Source organism: Ranitomeya imitator, chromosome 3 (assembly GCF_032444005.1).
Source record: "Ranitomeya imitator isolate aRanImi1 chromosome 3, aRanImi1.pri, whole genome shotgun sequence".
Lineage (NCBI taxonomy): Eukaryota > Metazoa > Chordata > Amphibia > Anura > Dendrobatidae > Ranitomeya > Ranitomeya imitator.
Window position 1 is genome coordinate 330022320 of NC_091284.1, and position 18320 is coordinate 330040639.

At 46.4% G+C, this 18320-nt stretch overlaps 1 protein-coding gene across 2 annotated transcripts in view; it reads left to right on the forward strand.

Moving 5' to 3' along the window:
• The window catches only part of FGR (FGR proto-oncogene, Src family tyrosine kinase), a 469300-nt gene that overhangs the window by 137082 nt on the left and 313898 nt on the right, over positions 1–18320 (forward strand). For both annotated transcript variants that reach the window (XM_069756720.1, XM_069756721.1), the window contains exon 3: positions 6774–6870. In XM_069756720.1, the coding sequence (XP_069612821.1) occupies positions 6774–6870 (97 nt within the window). The remainder of the gene's footprint in view (positions 1–6773; positions 6871–18320) is intronic.

The following is an 18320-nucleotide window of genomic DNA, read 5'->3' on the forward strand; positions in this document are numbered from 1 at the left end:
CTCTGTTTGTGGCGTGCTTGCAGAAACGGCTTTTTTCCCATCACTCTCCCATACAGCTTTTCCTTGTGCAAAGTGCGTTGTATAGTTGACCGATGCACAGTGACACCATCTGCAGCAAGTAGATGCTGCAGCTCTCTGGAGGTGGTCTGAAGATTGTCCTTGACTGATCACACCATTCTTCTTCTCTGCCTTTCTGATGTTTTTCTTGGCCTGCCACTTCTGGCCTTAGCAAGAACTGTTCCTGTGTTCTTCCATTTCCTTACTATGTTCCTCACAGTGTAAATTGACAGGTTAAATCTATGAGACAGCTTTTTGTATCCTTCCCCTGAACAACTATGTTGAATAATCTTTGTTTTCAGATCATTAGACAGTTGTTTTGAGGAGCCCATGATGCCACTCTTCAGAGGAGATTCAAACAGGAGAACAACTTGCAAGTGGCCACTTTAAGTAGCTTTTCTCATGATTGCATACACCTGGCTATGAAGTTCAAAGCTCAATGAGGTTAGAAAACCAAAAAAAGTGCTTTAGTAAGTCAGTAAAAAGTAGGTAGGAGTATTTAAAACAAGAAAATGATAAGGGTGCCCATACTTATGCACCTGTCAAATTATGTTTGAACGCAGATTGCACATTTTCTGTTAGTACAATAAACCTCATTTCAAGGCAGAAACATTACGTGACCAACAGTTATTAGATATATGAAACTGAAATAGCTGTTGCAAAAAAAAAAACAATTTTTATAAAACATTAAGCTTAAGATTAATAGGGGTGCCCAAACTTTTTCATATAACTGTATCAGTGTATAATGTCCTGCACCCAGTAGACATCAGTGTATAATGTGCTGCACCCAGTAAATATCAGTGTATAATGTACTGTACCCATTATATATCAGTGTATAATGTCCTGTACCCAATATATATATCAGTGTATAATGTCCTGCACCCAGTATATATCAGTATATAATGTATATCCCACTCATACATCATTACATAATGTAGGCTCCCCTTATGCATCAGTATATAGTGTTCACGCCATCATTCATCTGTGTATAATGTCCTGCACCCAGTATATATCAATATGTAATGTCCTGCGCCTTGTATATATCAATGTAAAATGTCCTGCACCCAGTATATATCAGTATATAATGAATACCACACGCATACATCATTACATAATGTAGACTCCCCCTTATACATCAGTCTGGCAGGCACGATACCGCATAGGGAATGGGCCTCGGACTGCAGAGCCCCTATGGAAAAGCTAGTAGGAAACACCGTGCAGTGCAAATTCCCCCTTCCCACTACTTCCCCAGGTGATGCCATAATTGGGACTCCCAGCTAACCAACGGGAAGAAACAGGAAGGTTAAATCCAGGTGCCAGGGTCAGTGCCTTCCTCTTTCTCCCCAGCTGACCCCCTGGAAGCATTTGTACATTTGTTGTCCCGGACCTCCTGACAACCATGTTTGAAGCCATGATCGAGGCCCTGCGGCAGAGAGCAGCACAGGATAGTGAGCAGTGTTTACAATCCCTTATATCAGGCATGGGCGCTCACCTTTCTGTGCCCTCTTGCGACCCCCTAGCCTCCTCTCAGGCCTCCCCATTGTCCCCCAGGGCTCCCTCCTCTCTATTCTCTTCCCTAGAGCTCTGCCCTCTCCTATCCTTTCCCAGGGTCACACGGGCATCGCCTCCAGATCTCCCACTGACCCCTCTCCTGGACTGCCAGTTCCCCCTCCCCTGCCCACGGACTCACCTCTGTCCACTGCCAGTCCAGCGGGCTATTTATCCTCCACCGCTCCGCCAGAGCTTCTGTCTGCGGCCACCGGCGCTCCTATCGCCAGCGCTGCAGCGTTGCCTCCGGGTAGATGCTCGGGGCGTTCCTCCCTAGCGCCTATGTGTCTTTGGGGAGCCTGCGCTTCCAAGTTGCCGAGCTCCTTCCGCTGCCCCACGCATGGCTCCGGGGGGTGCGGTGGGCATCGCAATGTTGTTGCCGGGCGCCGCTGCCCGCCGCAAGGTGTCCGGTCATCGGGCCCGTCCGTGCCAGGTTCCTTCCTCCACAAGCACGCAGGCCCCGGTCACTTCCGGTCCCTGGTTAGCAGACCAGGGCTTAGCACGTGTGGGGAAAGCCCCGCCCACTCCAATAATGCAGGCCCGCACTGTCATCCACAGTGCAGTGCGAGCCTGGAAAGCACCGCCCACTTCTGGCCTGCAGGCTCGCACAGCTGCTTAGCGTGCAGCGCGAGCCAATGGGCACCTGCCCACCTCCACCCCTGTATCACAGACATGGCACATGCCACGCCACCAGGCCCCTTACCCTGGCCCACGATCTTGCTGCCCATTTCTCCAGGTCCGAGCACCCACCCTGGTTGCACCGCGCGCCAGCGAGGATCCTCATCCGAAGACTCCATACATCACGTTCCCCGTCCCTCTAATTCCCACTATTCCCCCTTAAGACGTTGACGCAGCACACATAGGTACCACCACAGGTCTCGGTCCGCTATGTGGCACTCACTATCTACATCAGGATGGTTCGATGGTTCCGAGAGCCGTGATAGGCGGTACCAGAGAAGATGGCGGTCACCCCGAGGATCCATCGACAGGGCCGGAGCGATACCATCCACGGTAACTTCCCAGGCACACGACGAGCCTCTGCTCTCACGTGCCCCAGCCTTGGCTGCTGGCAGGGGATACCCACCGTCATTTCCCCAGGCTAACGGCCAACTACAACAAAGCACCACTACATCGGGAGACGGAGGAGTCACTCTCGCCACAGCACACGGCAGACTGCAACCATGTGCTGCGTCATTGGCTACCGGCCAGGGAACCCCATCTCCATCTCCCTGGGCTTCCTGCCAACAAGTCTTCGCTACGACGGGAGTTTGAGTCCCTCCGCCACCGGGAGACACTCGGCCTGCGTCGGAGAGCGGTAAGTGTTTCGAACTCAGCAAGCACCACGCCATACACATCGCAGGAAAAGGCGAATTAGCATCCTCTATCAGGACACTTGTCCACCAGCTGACTAGCCCTGCTGGATCAACTGACGCAAGGAAAACCCAGTCAGCTAGTCTTCACAAAGACGCATTTTTGTGGAATTAGCCCCCTAGGTACTCACGTAGATTTAGAGATAAAACAGAAGATATGGGATAAACGTCTCAAAATAAGTCTCAAAATCGGTTTTGTGGCTGTCTACAAGGACCAATGGTCCAAAGGCAGCTGGCCAGCGTTATGGACCACGGCCGGCTGGGGCCACGACCCGGCCCTGCTAGAAGTCTTTTCGATTGTAGTTGCAGTAGAGCTCTGGGGCGCACAACTAGAGAACAGGAACATCAGATTCTTAACTAAATACCCCGGAACAGCAAAGAGCTTAAACAGCATGTCTTCTGCTTCCCGACCTTTACTCGCTCTCCTGCGCCGCCTAGCATTACTATGCCTGAAACACAACATCCGATGTCGTGCCGTAGTAACGTCGGTCAATGATAACTTTGCTAACTCTCTGTTATTTTCTGATTGGCAGGCCTTCAAAGCTATCCTCCTGTTGTGAATTCCGCTCTTGGGCTCCCTCCGGTGGTTGTAAGTGGCACTTTTGGGAGTTCTGCTCTTGGGCTCCCTCTTGTGGTTTCTAGTGGTATGGCTGCTCCTTGGAGTTAGCTGTCATCAGCTACCTCCACTTATCATCTCTTCTGCTCGGCTATTTAGGTCTGGCTCTTTCTTCAGCCAGTGCCACTTGTAAATGGTTTCTGGTTGGATTCACATCTCTTTGGATTTCCCTATTTTGCTCACCAGTTCAGCAAAGCTAAGTTCTTGCTTGCTCTGTTCTGTTCACAGATTGTGGACTTATCCGTTCAGCGCTTTCTATGTTTGTCCAGCTTATCAGTATGAATTAATTCTGTCTTGCTGGAAGCTCTGGGAAGCAGATTTACCCTCCACACCTTTAGTCAGGTGTGGAGATTTTTTGTAAACTCTGCGTGGATTTTTGTAGTGTTTTATACTGACCACACAGTATTCCATCCTGTCCTATCTATCAAGCTAGACTGGCCTCCTGTGTTTATCCTGGTTTCATTCTGTGTATGTCTTTTCCCTCTCCACTCACAGTCATTATTTGTGGGGGGCTAATCTATCCTTTGGGGATTTTCTCTGAGGCGAGATAGTTTTCCTGCTTCTGTCTTTAGGGGTAGTTAGCTCTTAGGCTGTGATGAGATGCCTAGGGAGAGTTAGGAGCATTCCACGGCTACTTCTAGTGTTGTGTTGAGCTTAGGGACTGCGGTTAGTACAGTTACCACTTCCTTCAGAGCTCGTTCCATGTTGCTCCTGAACCACCGCATCATAACACCTCCCGAACGGGCAACCATCAAGTGTCCAGTGTCCAACACTCCTGTTGGTTATTGTAGCCAATCAATGATGCCATTGATCCGTGCATCGGTGATATCGGCTACCTGGCAGGTTTACCGTAAGGCGTGGGACGAGTGGTGCTCATTAATTCACGGCCGATCGAGCACCGGTCGATAGGTGCGATCGGGCAAGATGTGAGGTGCTGGTTGATCTCTTGAATATGCTCAGGCAAAGAGGAACATCAGAAACAGCGGCGCAGGATCATATTTCGGGAATAGCCTTTTTCTTCCAGCTAATGGGGTGGGCGGATATGACGAAGTATTTTTTCATCAGACAAGCCGTTAAAGGCTGGAAAAAGCTCCAATCTAGTCAGGAATGTCGTCGACCCATTTCGTTGAGGCTACTGCACGATATTATCACAATTTCCCCATCGGTATGCACGTCCCAATACGAGGCAATCCTAGCATCGGCTGCGTTCACCATTGCCTTTTTTTGAGCGCTTTGTATTAGCGAGCTGGTACCGCGTTCAAAAACCTTGTCGGAAGGCGGTCTAATCAACGAAGACCTCGTCATATGCAGCGACGCACTGCGCATTAGGGGGGCGAATCCAAATGTGACCCCGCCAGGATAGGGACATAGGTCCTCGTTAAGTCGTCGGACAGTCCTGTATGCCCACTTAACATAGTCAGACGATACATGGCAATAAAACACGCAAGTAGATTCTTTCTGTCACATACAGATGGCTCCCCCCTTACTAAATACCAGTTCCACACAATTTTTAATCAGTGTCTGGAAGCTGTACACACTCGTACATCTACTGGGCTAAGAAAAGGGCCGAACATTGGCTGGGCGGTGCGAATTTAGGCTTCAGGAACGTAGAGGTCAACTGGAGAGGTATAAGAGGGCTACAATGGCAAAAGATCTTCCCAGAAGTAGTCGACATCGCTTAGAGGGCCAAAGGAAAATTTGGCATCGTAGTTCGCCACTACCAACTGGAAAGTGACAAATCAGGGTTACTGAGGACCAACGGTATTCATCTCATGGACATTGGGCTTGATATATTTTTGTCAGGTCTGCAGGAAGGGATCGAACAGGCCCTAACCCTGGTGGGTGGGGGTCCTAGTCATGTGTAGGTAGTACACATGATCCTCAGTGGCGGAAGCGGAGGGAGGGGCAAAGGTTGGTAGCTGCTCATTGGCTGCCCGCCCGGTGGTCGTAGACTGGGCCCACGGCTGTGAGCCCATTGTGAAATGTAATTGCCCCTCCCTGCTTATCAAATTAAGAAACTGTTACCGACCTTTTCAACCCATCTATGCCTGTTTGCGTTGTCTTTTCGGGATTGGTGGGAGGGCACTGTTTACGACACACTGGTCTCCGCAGTCTACAGTATAACGTCCTGAACCCAGTATATATCAGTGTATAATATACACCCTCCCACATATAAGTCATACAATATACAACCTCATACATCATATTATACACAATGCATACACATTACACATACATCACACACATATAAACACACACTTACCAATGTAGAATTTCGATAGATCATGTCATGATGCAATAGTCCAGGGGAACATCAGTAAGAGAGAATGAGTGTATGGTGTAATTCAGCCTCCTCAGCAAGCAGAGCGCTGCATGCAGGTTCGGACTGGAAACAGGTGAATCCACTGGTGGGCTCCGCTGCGGGAGAGAGCCCCACTCCGTATATGAGCAATAGATGGCACAATACATTTGATTCACTATGTATGGAAAAGGGCAGTATCTCCTCATTCATTTGTCAAACTATACAGTATCCTGATGATTATTTTTTTGAAGCATAGGTAAATTTGTGAATGATGGCAATGTAGCATTTCCATATATAAGAACAATTGACCCCCAAAGTCAATGTTTTTGGGACCACTGGCACCCTCCCCATCCCCACACTCCCTCTTTGATTCCGATTCCCTTATAGGGTCTGATTCATCAAAGCTTTTATGCCAGAATTCTGTTGTAATAAGCCTTGAACAGTCACACATTTTTGCTACAACTTGAGGCTGGAGTAAAAACTGTGGTGAGGCGCACAAAGAGGTATATGTCACTTGCCCGACGGTCCTGACTCATTAATGGTATGTACCGCTTAATGATTCAGGAGCATATGACTCCAGCACACCTCCTCATCAAGTCCTTTGTGATCCATATTGTGGCCACAGCCTCATAGAGAACTGAAAACAGCTGAGGTCACATATTGAGTTGTTGGAATATTCTCTTACCATCGTGGTAATTGAAATGCGTAAGGCACAGGAAATGCTGAACCGACTGATATTTTATCCCTTAAGTTTGAATATACAATTTTTTTGTTGCTTTCATTTTGAAACAGGGCTACGGTTTTGTTTTACTTTTTTTGAAACTAAGACTATTATATCCACTATTCTCTCCTGTAATCTTTCTTCTCCACCTCTTCCTAGGAGCAACAACCTTCATTGCATTGTATGATTATGAAGCTCGGACAGAAGATGACCACAGTTTTGTAAAGGGGGACAAATTTCACATTATAAACAACTCGTATGTAATCAAAACATCTTCTAACTAACAAAACAATCGTTATAAAATAATAAGTATGTTACAAGCATAATTACTGGAAGATTTGTCACATTGGGAGTGGTTCTAGTTTGGGATCCCCACCAATCCTGAGAATGGTATGCCAATAGTCTGTGTAAATGGAGCAGTATGGAGCATGTGAGACCACCACTATTATACACAGTGAATTGAGCAGTGGCCTCTGATGCTCACTATTCTCCATTCAAAGAAGGGACTTTGGAATTCCAATTCTTGTGGTTGTTAGTGGTCCCAGCAGTTGAATGCAAAGAGATCATACTTTTGTCACCTAACTTTGGGATAAATAATAATTAGTGATGAGCGAACGTGTTCGGAAAAGGTGTTATCTAAGCGTGCTCGGGTGCTAACTGAGTGTTTTCGGCATACTCAAATAATTTGTTTGAGCCTGCATGCCTGCATGTCATGGATTTCCTGTTTGTTAGGCAATCCCCGCATGTATTGAGGCTGTCGAACAGCCACGAGATATGCAGCACCTGGGTCTGAAAACATATTATTAGAGCACACCGAAGACACTCAGCACCCAAGCATGTTCAGATAACACCTAATCTGAGCACATCTTTAATAATAATAATAATAATAATGATAATATATGTTTAATGTAACAATCCTGTTAAGGTGAAGCAGAAGTCCAGCGTGGGTGATATTAATACCTTTTATTCCATTTTCATTAAAAGCACATAAGTCCAAAATCCATCTTTATATCCAGAGCCCCAAAAACGGGTGATTCATACCAGTGACAGTCACAGGCTTAAAGTGCATTTAAAATTATATACGTTTCAATGGTCGTGCCGCCTTAGTCACAATGACTAAGGCGGCACGACCGTTGAAATGCGTATGATTTTAAATGCACTTTAAGCCTGTGACTGTCACTGGTATGAATCACCCGTTTTTGGGTCTCTGGATATAAAGATGGATTTTGGACTTACGTGCTTTTAATGAAAAAGGAATAAAAGTTATTTGTTATGGATATCACCCACGCTGGACTTCTGCTTCACCTTCATACCACTTGCAGCACTGCATGATCTGCGCGGTGGGACTGAGAGGAGGTGAACTGATCTTTGTTGCTGTTTAATCCTGTTAAGTATTACACAATATCAATTACATCTCCAACTACAAAAAAATTGGGACAATGTGTAAAATGTTACGAAAACAAGAATGCAATGATTTGTAAACTTCTTCTTGCCATACTTTATACACAACAGAGGATAGAACTCAGATCAGAAGGTTAAAGATTCTTTTTCATTTCATTTGAAAAAACTCACTTAGAAAATGATGGCAGCAATACATCTCAAAAACATTATGACCGGCCCCATTATGTAGAGTTCCAATTTCTTTTTCGGCAGTCTGAATGAGAAGTGAGAAAAACCTATTGCTGAACTTTGGCTGAGGAATGTTGTCCCATTCTTGTCTGATGTTGGATTCTCCCTGCTCCACAGTCCTGGGTGTTTGCCAGATTTGTAGTTTCATGATGCACCAAATGTTTTCTATTGGTGAAAAGTCTGGACTGCTGGTGGCCAGTTCATTACCTGAACTCTTCTGCAAAGCCATGCTGTTGTGATGGATACAGCATGTGGAACGTATTCCCAGAAATAAAAGTTGGATGGGATCATTTTGTTCTTAAACCTCTATATAATAATCAGCTTTGATAGTGCCTTTAATGATATGTAAGCAACCCATGCCATAGGCTCTAATGCAACCTCGTACCATCAGAGATGGAAGCTTTTGAACTGTGCAGTGGTAACAGGCTGGAAGATTATTTTGCTCTTTTCTTTAGGACAGTTTTCCATTTAACCTGAACCCATTTTAAAGATGACCTTTCACCAAATTTTTCAAGTTGAACTGGACACCTGATGTAATAGTGGTTGTAGATATTAATAACCTCTCCATTAGCAATCAAAGTATTTGTTATCTAATGTGTTAACTTTTGTTAAGTCCAAGAGGATGTTATCAGTTTTCAGCTCCCCCCCCATAAGATGCTGACCATTCATATGCAAATTATTCAGAATTGAGAGTCCTCAGTGGTTGATACCTTTTAATCGCTAAGGCTAGTTTCACACTAGCGTTTACCTGATCTACGGAGGGCTGCGGACTTCCTCCGTGAAGCCCCGCCCTTGGCTGCACCTCTGCCGCTAGCTCCGCCTACTTCTGCATGCGGCCTGCATGCGGCCTGCGTACCTATCTTTAACATTAGGTACGCAGGTCGTGCAGCTGTATGCGGATGCTTCCGCATGCGTCGTTTTGACGATGTGGAGAAAGAAAAAATTGCTACAGGCTGCGTCCTACGATGGTCACAGCATCGTCAAAACGACGAATGCGGAAGCATCCGCATATAGCGGCACGACCTGCGTACCTAATGTTAAAGATAGGTACGCAGGTTGTATGCAAGTCACATGCAGAAGTAGGCGGAGCTAGCGGCGGAGGTGCAGCCAAGGGCGGGGCTTCACGGAGGAAGTCCGCAGCCCTCCGCAGATCATGTAAATGCTAGTGTGAAACTAGCCTAACTGAAAAGATGGTAGCAAATTGCAAGCTTTCGAGACTACACAGGTCTCTTCATCAGGCATAGACTAATACAAAATCTGAAGAATCACATATTTATGCACAACACATCACAGTAATAATGCCATAGATAAGACAGGTGACCTGAAGCAGAACTTCCAATATGGGAGAGTGATAAACAGTTGTGTCCATAAATATTGGAACAGTTCATACGCAGGCAGCGAAACTCAAAGGAAAAAAGAACACACCCCTACAATAGCTTACAACAGGTTTCTCAGCTTTGAGATGAAATCAAACGTGTATCTGTTGTGCTCAGGCATCCTGTAATCACTCTGCAGTGAGATTAGGGCAATATGTCATTACCTGTCACAAAGACACAGTCTCTTCTGGGCTGCAACTGTATGAGATGAAATGACACCCTCCTCTGATGTCACTGCAGGGCAATTACAGGTTGAGCAAAAGGCAGGGGACACACACAACGTATAAAAAAAGCTCAGTTTTTCACGGACGAGAATCGCACAAATGTTAATAAAACAGTGATCCGTGTGCAGTGCGAGGATGCAATTTTCTTGCCTCAAATGATCCGTTTGACATCCGTGTGACATCCGTATGGCGAGATATTCTCGCAGGCTTGCAAAACGGACATAGAATGGATCCATGGCCTCAAATATTCGTTAAAACATATATACTGTCTATATGTCAGTGAGACACATATATGTATATATATATATATATATTAATATTTCATACAGCGCTAGATAGCAGAAAAGCCGGTAATTCAATTGCCGGCTTTTGCTATCTCCTTCCCAAACCCAACATGATATGAGACATGGTTTACATACAGTAAACCATATCATATCCCTTTTTTTATTACATATTCCTCTTTAGTAATGTTAGTAGTGTGTATGTGTGTAAAATTTGGTGTCTCTAGCTATTAAATTAAAGGGTTAAAACGCGGAAAAAAATTGGCGTGGGCTCCCGCGCAATTTTCTCCGCCAGAGTGGTAAAGCCAGTGACTGAGGGCAGATATTAATTGCCTGGAGAGGGTCCATGGTTATTGACCCCCCTGGCTAAAAACATCTGCCCCCAGCCACCAGAGATTAGGCACATCTGTAAGATGCGCCTATTCTGGCACTTGGCCACTCTCTTCCCACTCCCGTGTAGCAGTGGGATATGGGGTAATGAAGGGTTAATGCCACCTTGCTATTGTAAGGTGACATTAAGCCAGATTAATAATGGAGAGGCGTCAATTATGACACCTATCCATTATTAATCCAGTAGTACGAAATGGTTAATAAAACACACACACATTATTACAAAGTATTTTAATGAAATAAAGACACAGGTTGTTGTAATATTTTATTATACTCTTAATCCACCTGAAGACCCTTGTCACCTGAAACAAAGTGAAAAAAAAACAAACAACAATATTCCATACCTTCCGTCGTTCAGTCCAACGCTGTAAATCCATCTGAAGGGGTTAACTAATTTTACAAGCAGAAGCCTGCTAATGCAGCCGCCCCTGCCTGTAAAAACTCGGGGAATGAATGGAATGCAGGGGAATGACCTGTAGTTACCTCGAGTCGCGGTGATGCGTCCTCTGCTGGATGTCCTCATATGAACTCGAGCCTGGGAAAATATTCTGAAAAGTGTGAAGTGTGCTAGCTTAAAGGGACACTGTCACCTGAATTTGGAGGGAGCAATCTTCAGCCATGGAGGCGGGGTTTTTGGGTGTTTGATTCACCCTTTCCTTACCTGCTGGCTGCATGCTGGCTGCAATATTGGATTGAAGTTCATTCTCTGTCCTCCGTAGTATATGCTTGCACAGTGCAATCTTACCTTGCACAGGCATGTACTATGGAGGACAGAGAATGAACTTCAATCCAATATTGCAGCCAGCATGCAGCCAGCGGGTAAGGAAAGGGTGAATCAAAAACCCCAAAACCCCGCCTCCATGGCTGAAGATTGTTCCCTCCAAATTCAGGTGACAGTGTCCCTTTAAAAAGCTCCATGTCCAACCTCTTTATAACATGCGGTGGGTTTCTGGTGTACATTTTTTGCTTTTCCACTTTTTAATAACCTTGTCTGTCTTTTTGGTTCTTTTTTGTCAATAAAATTTTGTATTTTTATTATGATCGTGGAACCGCTAGGACCGTGGGGTACTCGGGCTGGGTCTGGCAGTTCTTAAAGGGGTGGTCACAGTGGCAGTGACCTGGTCCGTGGCCCTGGGCGTCCAGTTAAAGGGAGTTAATGGAAATGGGAATAAAGTCTAATGTAGTATGTTCGTGACGCCACCTGTGGTATTCGGCCAGGGGTGGCCGACGCTGCTTAAAGGGGTCCTCTGGGGCTCATGATTTTGCAGCAGGGTTGATATAGCTCCCCACAGGTAGGGCTTGGTCCCCAGGGCTCCTGGTGTAGTTGGTAAGAGGGATGATTGACGGTGGGGTGCAGGACTTAGGGTGCAGGAAATAATTGAAGGACCCAGAGATAGCAGTTTCCTTTACCTTTTACTGGTAGAATGCAGGTACAGGTAACAGGTGATGGTGGGGTCTGGGCAGCCTGGAAACAGCTTGGTGTCCACTTAGCCAAGTGGGTTCGGAGGCCTTCCTTCTGCACTGTATAATCTGACCCTTGATGCCTGAAGCTCTGCACAAATCCTCTCTGCGCCTGTATTCTCAACCTGTATGGCTGACAGCCTGAACCTTTCATGGGCACTGTCCCCTCTCTCTGGGCAGCCCCAGGCTCCTGACTTGCTGTGGTATCTCCAGGTGTTAGGTGGTACAGGAGACTTGCAATCTCCTGCCCTCCTGATTCAGTGGCTGAGTCTGCAATTCCCACACCACCACGGACTCTGGTGTCCGGTCTCTTGGCGCTTTCATCTGGGGTGAGCCCACTCGCAGCTCCAGACCCCAGGCTCCTCTCCTTGCCTCTGCCTCCTCACCCTTCGCAGACTCACACTCAACTAACTAACCCCACCTCCAGACCATTTGTAAGGGAAGTTCCCCTGAGACCATGTTTAGAGCTCTCCCTTCTGGTCTGGAGTCAGGACGGTGTTGCATTTCAGTTTTACCTGATTTAGGGATCCCTCCTTGTTTCCAGTCATGGCATCTCCTCCTCCGTGAGGAAGGCAATACCATAAAGGCATCTGGACTCCTGGGGTCCCACAATTGGTTCCTCTGTACGTTTTTTCTTTTTCTGATTCTACCATATTGTACTGAATCCTATATATGTCCATTTTTGTTTGGCTCTTTGGCAGTATTTCTTACATATTGTATTTTGATTTGATGCCCTAATCATTGACCCAACTTCCCCATATAGGATAAGTGATAATGAATTGATTGGTGGGGGTCTGACTGCTTGGACCCATTCAGCAAAATGTGGAACTTTTCAGGTCAGATATCCCACCTGCCGCTCCATTTTAAAATGGGAATAAGTGTCTTATCAATGGGAATAAGTGTCTTATCCATGATAAGGGGCAAGTTTTCTCCTTATGGAGAGTGGCATACCAGCTCTGGCTTGTCAAGGTAAGGAGGCTTATTCACCGTGCAATGCTCCTCTGGGAAATTTAATATGCAAATTGCCTTTTCAGAGAAAAAGAAGACTTGAACTCTATAGTGCCACCTGTTGGAAGTAGCGATCCTACAAATCACAATCAACCCTTTTAACGAGTCTTGTAATATGACTTAGGATAAAAGCCAAATCAGTATCTCAATTTGGAGGCACAGTGTTTTGGGCTGTTGGCCCTCGTCAGTGCGAAGCATGAGAACTAATTTGGCTAGGTGAGAGGCTCTGCACTGAAGTCTAAGGGGTAAGGTTTCTCCTTGTGCAGAATAATGTACCAGTTGTGGCTTGGCAAGGTAAGGAGGCTTATTCGCCGTGCAATGGTTCTCTGAAAAATTTAATATGCAAATTGCCTCTTCCAAAAGGTGGCGCTGTAGAGTTCAAGTACTCTTTTTCTCTGAAGAGGCAATTTGCTTATCAATGATAAAACATCCTCATTCTTCCAATCGGTGTAGTTCCTAATGGTCGGACCTAAGCGATCACCTATCCTATAGAACCCATGGATAACTTGTTTTAATCAGAGGACTCCATTACTGTAAACTACTGTAATTATACATCCCAGTTATAGGGGCACACAGTAGATGTGCAGGAGCCACCTGTGTTTTACAGCCAATGTTCCACTATAAGGCCGGCGTCACACTACCGTGTTTTACGGACGTAAGAGAGGTGCTGAAAATATGGATTGCATACAGTACAATGCTTCTCTATGCCCCAGCTCCTATCAGCCGTATTTTACTGATCCGTATTATACGGTCTTCTACGGCCGTAGAAAATCGCAGCATGCTGCATTTGTCACCGTATTCCGCAAAAAATATGCCAATGAAAGTCTATGGGGGCGAGAAATACGGATTACACACGGACCAGCAGCGGTGTTAGAGAGAAAAGCCGGCAATTCAGTGCGGTGTACAGTAAAATCACACTGACAGCTTACAATAGAGTAGGTAGAATAAGTGTGTACACATAAAATAGGTATATATATATACTCTTCCGACAAGCCTACAACCTGCAGTAACCACCGATTGACCAAACCGCTGCACGGCCAGCTCTACCCTCACCTACTGTATCCTCACCCATCCCTTGTAGATTGTGAGCCCTCGCGGGCAGGGTCCTCTCTCCTCCTGTACCAGTTGTGACTTGTATTTTTCAAGATTATTGTACTTGTTTTATTATGTATACCCCTCCTCACATGTAAAGCGCCATGGAATAAATGGCGCTATAATAATAAATAATAATAATAATAATATATATATATATATATATATATATATACCTATTCTATGTCATTGAGACACACATATATATATATATATATTAATATTTCATCCAGCGCGAGATAGCTTAAAAGCCGATAATTCAATTGCCGGCTTTGCTATCTCCTTCCTAAACCCGACATGATATGAGACATGGTTTACATACAGTAAACCATTTCATATCCCCATTTTTTTTGCATATTCCACACTACTAATGTTAGTAGTATGTATGTGCAAAATTTGGGCGCTCTAGCTATTAAAGGGTTAAATGGCGGTAAAAATTGGCGTGGGCTCCTGCGCAATTTTCTCCGCCAGAGTAGTAAAGCCAGTGACTGAGGGCAGATATTAATAGCCTAGAGAGGGTCCATGGTTATTGGCCTCCCCCTGGCTAAAAACATCTGCCCCCAGCCACCCCAGAAAAGGCACATCTGGAAGATGCGCCTATTCTGGCACTTGGACACTCTCTTCCCATTCCCGTGTAGCGGTGGGATATGGGGTAATGAAGGGTTAATGTCACCTTGCTATTGTAAGGTGACATTAAGCCAGATTAATAATGGAGAGGTGTCAATTATGACACCTATCCATTATTAATCCAATAGCATGAAATGGTTAAAAAAACACACACAATATTGCAAAGTATTTTAATGAAATAAACACACAGGTTGTTTTAATATTTTATTCCACTCTCAATCCACCTGAAGACCCTCGACCTGTAACAAATTAAAAATAATAAACCAACAATATCTCATACCTTCCGTCGATATGTCCCACGATGTAAATCCATCTGAAGGTGTTAAATTATTTTACAGGCAGGAGCTCTGCTATAATGCAGCTGTGCTCCTGCCTGTAAAACCCCGGGGAAGGAATGGAATGTAGGTCAATGACCTGTAGTTACCTTCATTCGCGGTGATGCGTCCTCTGCTGGATGTCCTCATATGACCTCGAGGCTGGGAAAATATTCAGAAAAGTTCCCACGGATTAATAATGGATTGGTGTGTTAGGAGTTGAGTTTCCTCTGCTGCACCGGGGGAATCTCGATCCGTGTCTGCTGCGGTCTCCCATTCTGCATCAGCCGCAGTGGAGCCTGCTCAGCGGAGTCGTCGGTCCCAGCGTCTCACTGAGACTGATACTGTGCAAAGGGTTACTACTGCCTTTCCAGGCTCTGCTATTGTACCCTGCACTGATCTGCGGCGAGCAGGCTTTTCTGGGACTAAGTCCTGCTTTGCACACACTGAGCATGCCCAGGGCAAGATCTCTCAGTGGAGATCTGGAGTCACATGCTCAGGTACTGCCGCAACTTCCATTGGTCCTTCTTGGAAGGTCCTGTAGGTGCTAGGACTAAGTCCTGCTTTGCACGCGCTGAATATGCCCAGGGCGGGATCTCTCAGTGGAGATCTAGGGTCACATGTTCAGGTACTGCAGCAACTCCATTGGTCCTTCTTTGAAAGGTCCTGTACGTGCTGCAACTATTTAAGGCTCGCATGGCCGCACGGCCATGCGCTAGTATCTTCTTATGTTATGTGCTTTGCGCCAGTGTGGTCATATGTTGTATGTGTTCAGGGACCCGGCTGAAATAAGCCCCTAGAATGCTGGCACCTCCGGCGAGGAGATTGTGTTTATGTATGTTCAGGGACCCGGCTGAAATAAGCCCCTAGAATGCTGGTGGAGCGCCCCCAGACACAGGGCCACGCGTTCTTGGTACCGAGCCTCTCTGGTTCGGTTCTGAAGCTGTCACGGTGGCCAGACCCGGTCCGCGACCCTGCTAAGGGGCGTCCAATAAAGGTGGTACAGTCTGTCAGGGGTTCGTGACGCCACCTGTGGTGTTCGGTCAGGGTGACCGACGCTGCTGTGGGGTCCGCTGGGGTGATGGACTGGCAGCTGGATGGTATACCTTCCCACAGGTGAAGTATGTCCCCAGGGTTTCCCAGTAAGGTGAATGGTGATGGTGTGAGGTGCAGGTAATAACGAGGACACAGGGTTGCAGTCTCTTTACCTCTTTACCGAAGACTTCAGGATCCGCAATCCAGAGCACGCTTAACAGGGCTATCTGAGACCGGCCGGTCCGATGGGCACTTCCAGAATTCCCTTTGCAGGTGGAAATCATTGCCTACCAATAGCGCCTGTGTGTTGTAGTGCTACCCTGCTGAGCATTCGGAATAGTCCTCACAACTGCTGTTCTCATTCGTTCATTCTTTACAGCTCTCTCTTTCTTTAGTTCCAGATGTTTCTAGTTCAACGTCCCCCAGGTATGTTATGGCTAGGACGCACCCGTATGACGTGAAGGCCTGGAGGTCTTCCGGGACCCTAGAGTCGCCCCTCTCCCACTGTTGCCCCCTATGTCTTCGTAGGTGTTTAGGTTAGACAGCTAACCTATAATTAACTGTCCTGCGGAGTTTGAAGTAAGGCGTAGAGTCAGTTACTCCCTCGGTGTTCCGGCCACCGGCTACGCGCCTCAGTAGGATGTTGCCTCGGTCTCATGGCACGACTCCTACTGGTTCTCCTTTGTGCTTGATCTCGTTTCTCACTGTCTCACAATATCCTTCGCTTCGTGTCTCTTTCTTAGGATACCGCCGCGGGGTGTGCAGGCGCGGTTCCATAACGTTCTGTTCTGGTCGCTAGGTACCTGCCAGGTTCCCACGCCTGACAGGGATCCCCCTGTGTCTTCTCCCTGCAACACCCCCTGCCACGGGATGTTGCCTGAATCTAACCCAGTCAGCTTCTGACTAACTTTCTATCCAACCCCTAGTTTTACCAGTTTGAGGAGGGGCCCAATAAATAAAGCCTTTTGCTCCCCCTAGTGGCCGGAGTGTGAAGTGTAATGTGTGCTGGTGATACCTGGTCAGTGGAATTCCTTCAGTGCCATCAGATGTACCATCACTCCCCTTAGTGGCAGAGTGTCATACTGCAACGACCCGATCTCTGGGGCGCTGCACTCCCCCCTCCCCCCCCCGGTTAAATCCAGTACTCCTGGACTGGGAAGAAGAACAACAATACAATTCAGCAAAAGACATTCAAAATTTTGAAATGCTTAAAACAAGTAAATAGAACAATGCTTCCCTTTGTGGAAGGTGAGGACACTTGAACGTTACAAACAAAACAAGATTAAATATTTTTAAATAACATTATGACTATAAATAACTCTTTTCACCCAACCGGGTATTCTACTCAGTGCAAATTCTCCTTTAAGGACGTATAAGCTGAACCCACTAAAGGCCTACTATAAAATACTATAAAATAACTCAACTTGTCTTTCCTTTCTAGCTTCACCAATGCAGGACCGCCTAGCTCCTAGGTCGGGCCTACTGTCATTGTCTCTCTTTCAGCAACCAACTATCATTCTACAGTTCTCAGGAGGACTCTCTCTCTAACCCCTACGGGTTCACTTTCAATCTTTCCTGTCCTCAATCTCTATCAACATTATCAAACTATCCTAAATTTCAACATTATTAACATTCCAACTTTTCTCAAGGCAACATTATAACTTCCGTGCAACATGTGAACATTCCCTTTAAGAGGGAACCAAGTCTCTCCGAGGTAGTGCAGATTCTCTCTGTCTGCAAGTCCAATGAAAGCAAGACCTTCTGCGTCATGTCCAGAAGCATTATCTTCGCAAAGTCTTCTTTCTGTGTAAAACCAGTAGGGAGCACCTTTAAGAAGGTGCAAACTATATACAAAGCAGTTTTGGATTCATTCACTGTTCATGATCCGGCAGTCTTTTAAACAATGATAAACAAACAAAAAGAAGAGGGATCCCGGGTAAACAAAGGGATCCCTAGGAGTTAACCCTGGTCGGGTTTAAAGCAGCAAACAGGAAACAGTTAACTATGTACAATTGCGGGCTTCCGAGGTTTATTTCCTCGGCGTTAGTGGTCGTGACAACTCCACCGGCAGCAATGGGCGGGGCCACCCCGCCGGGTACTAGCGGGCACTCGGTGTGGTCACAGGAGACCCCGGGCTCCAGTCAGGAGTCTGTGTGGCAATTGTCCTGGACCTCGCAGCAACCGAGGTGCCAACCACTCCTGAGGTTGAGCTCTCCGCCACCACCGTAGTAGCAGTGTCCACGGTGCAAGTGGTGGTTTTCACAATGGT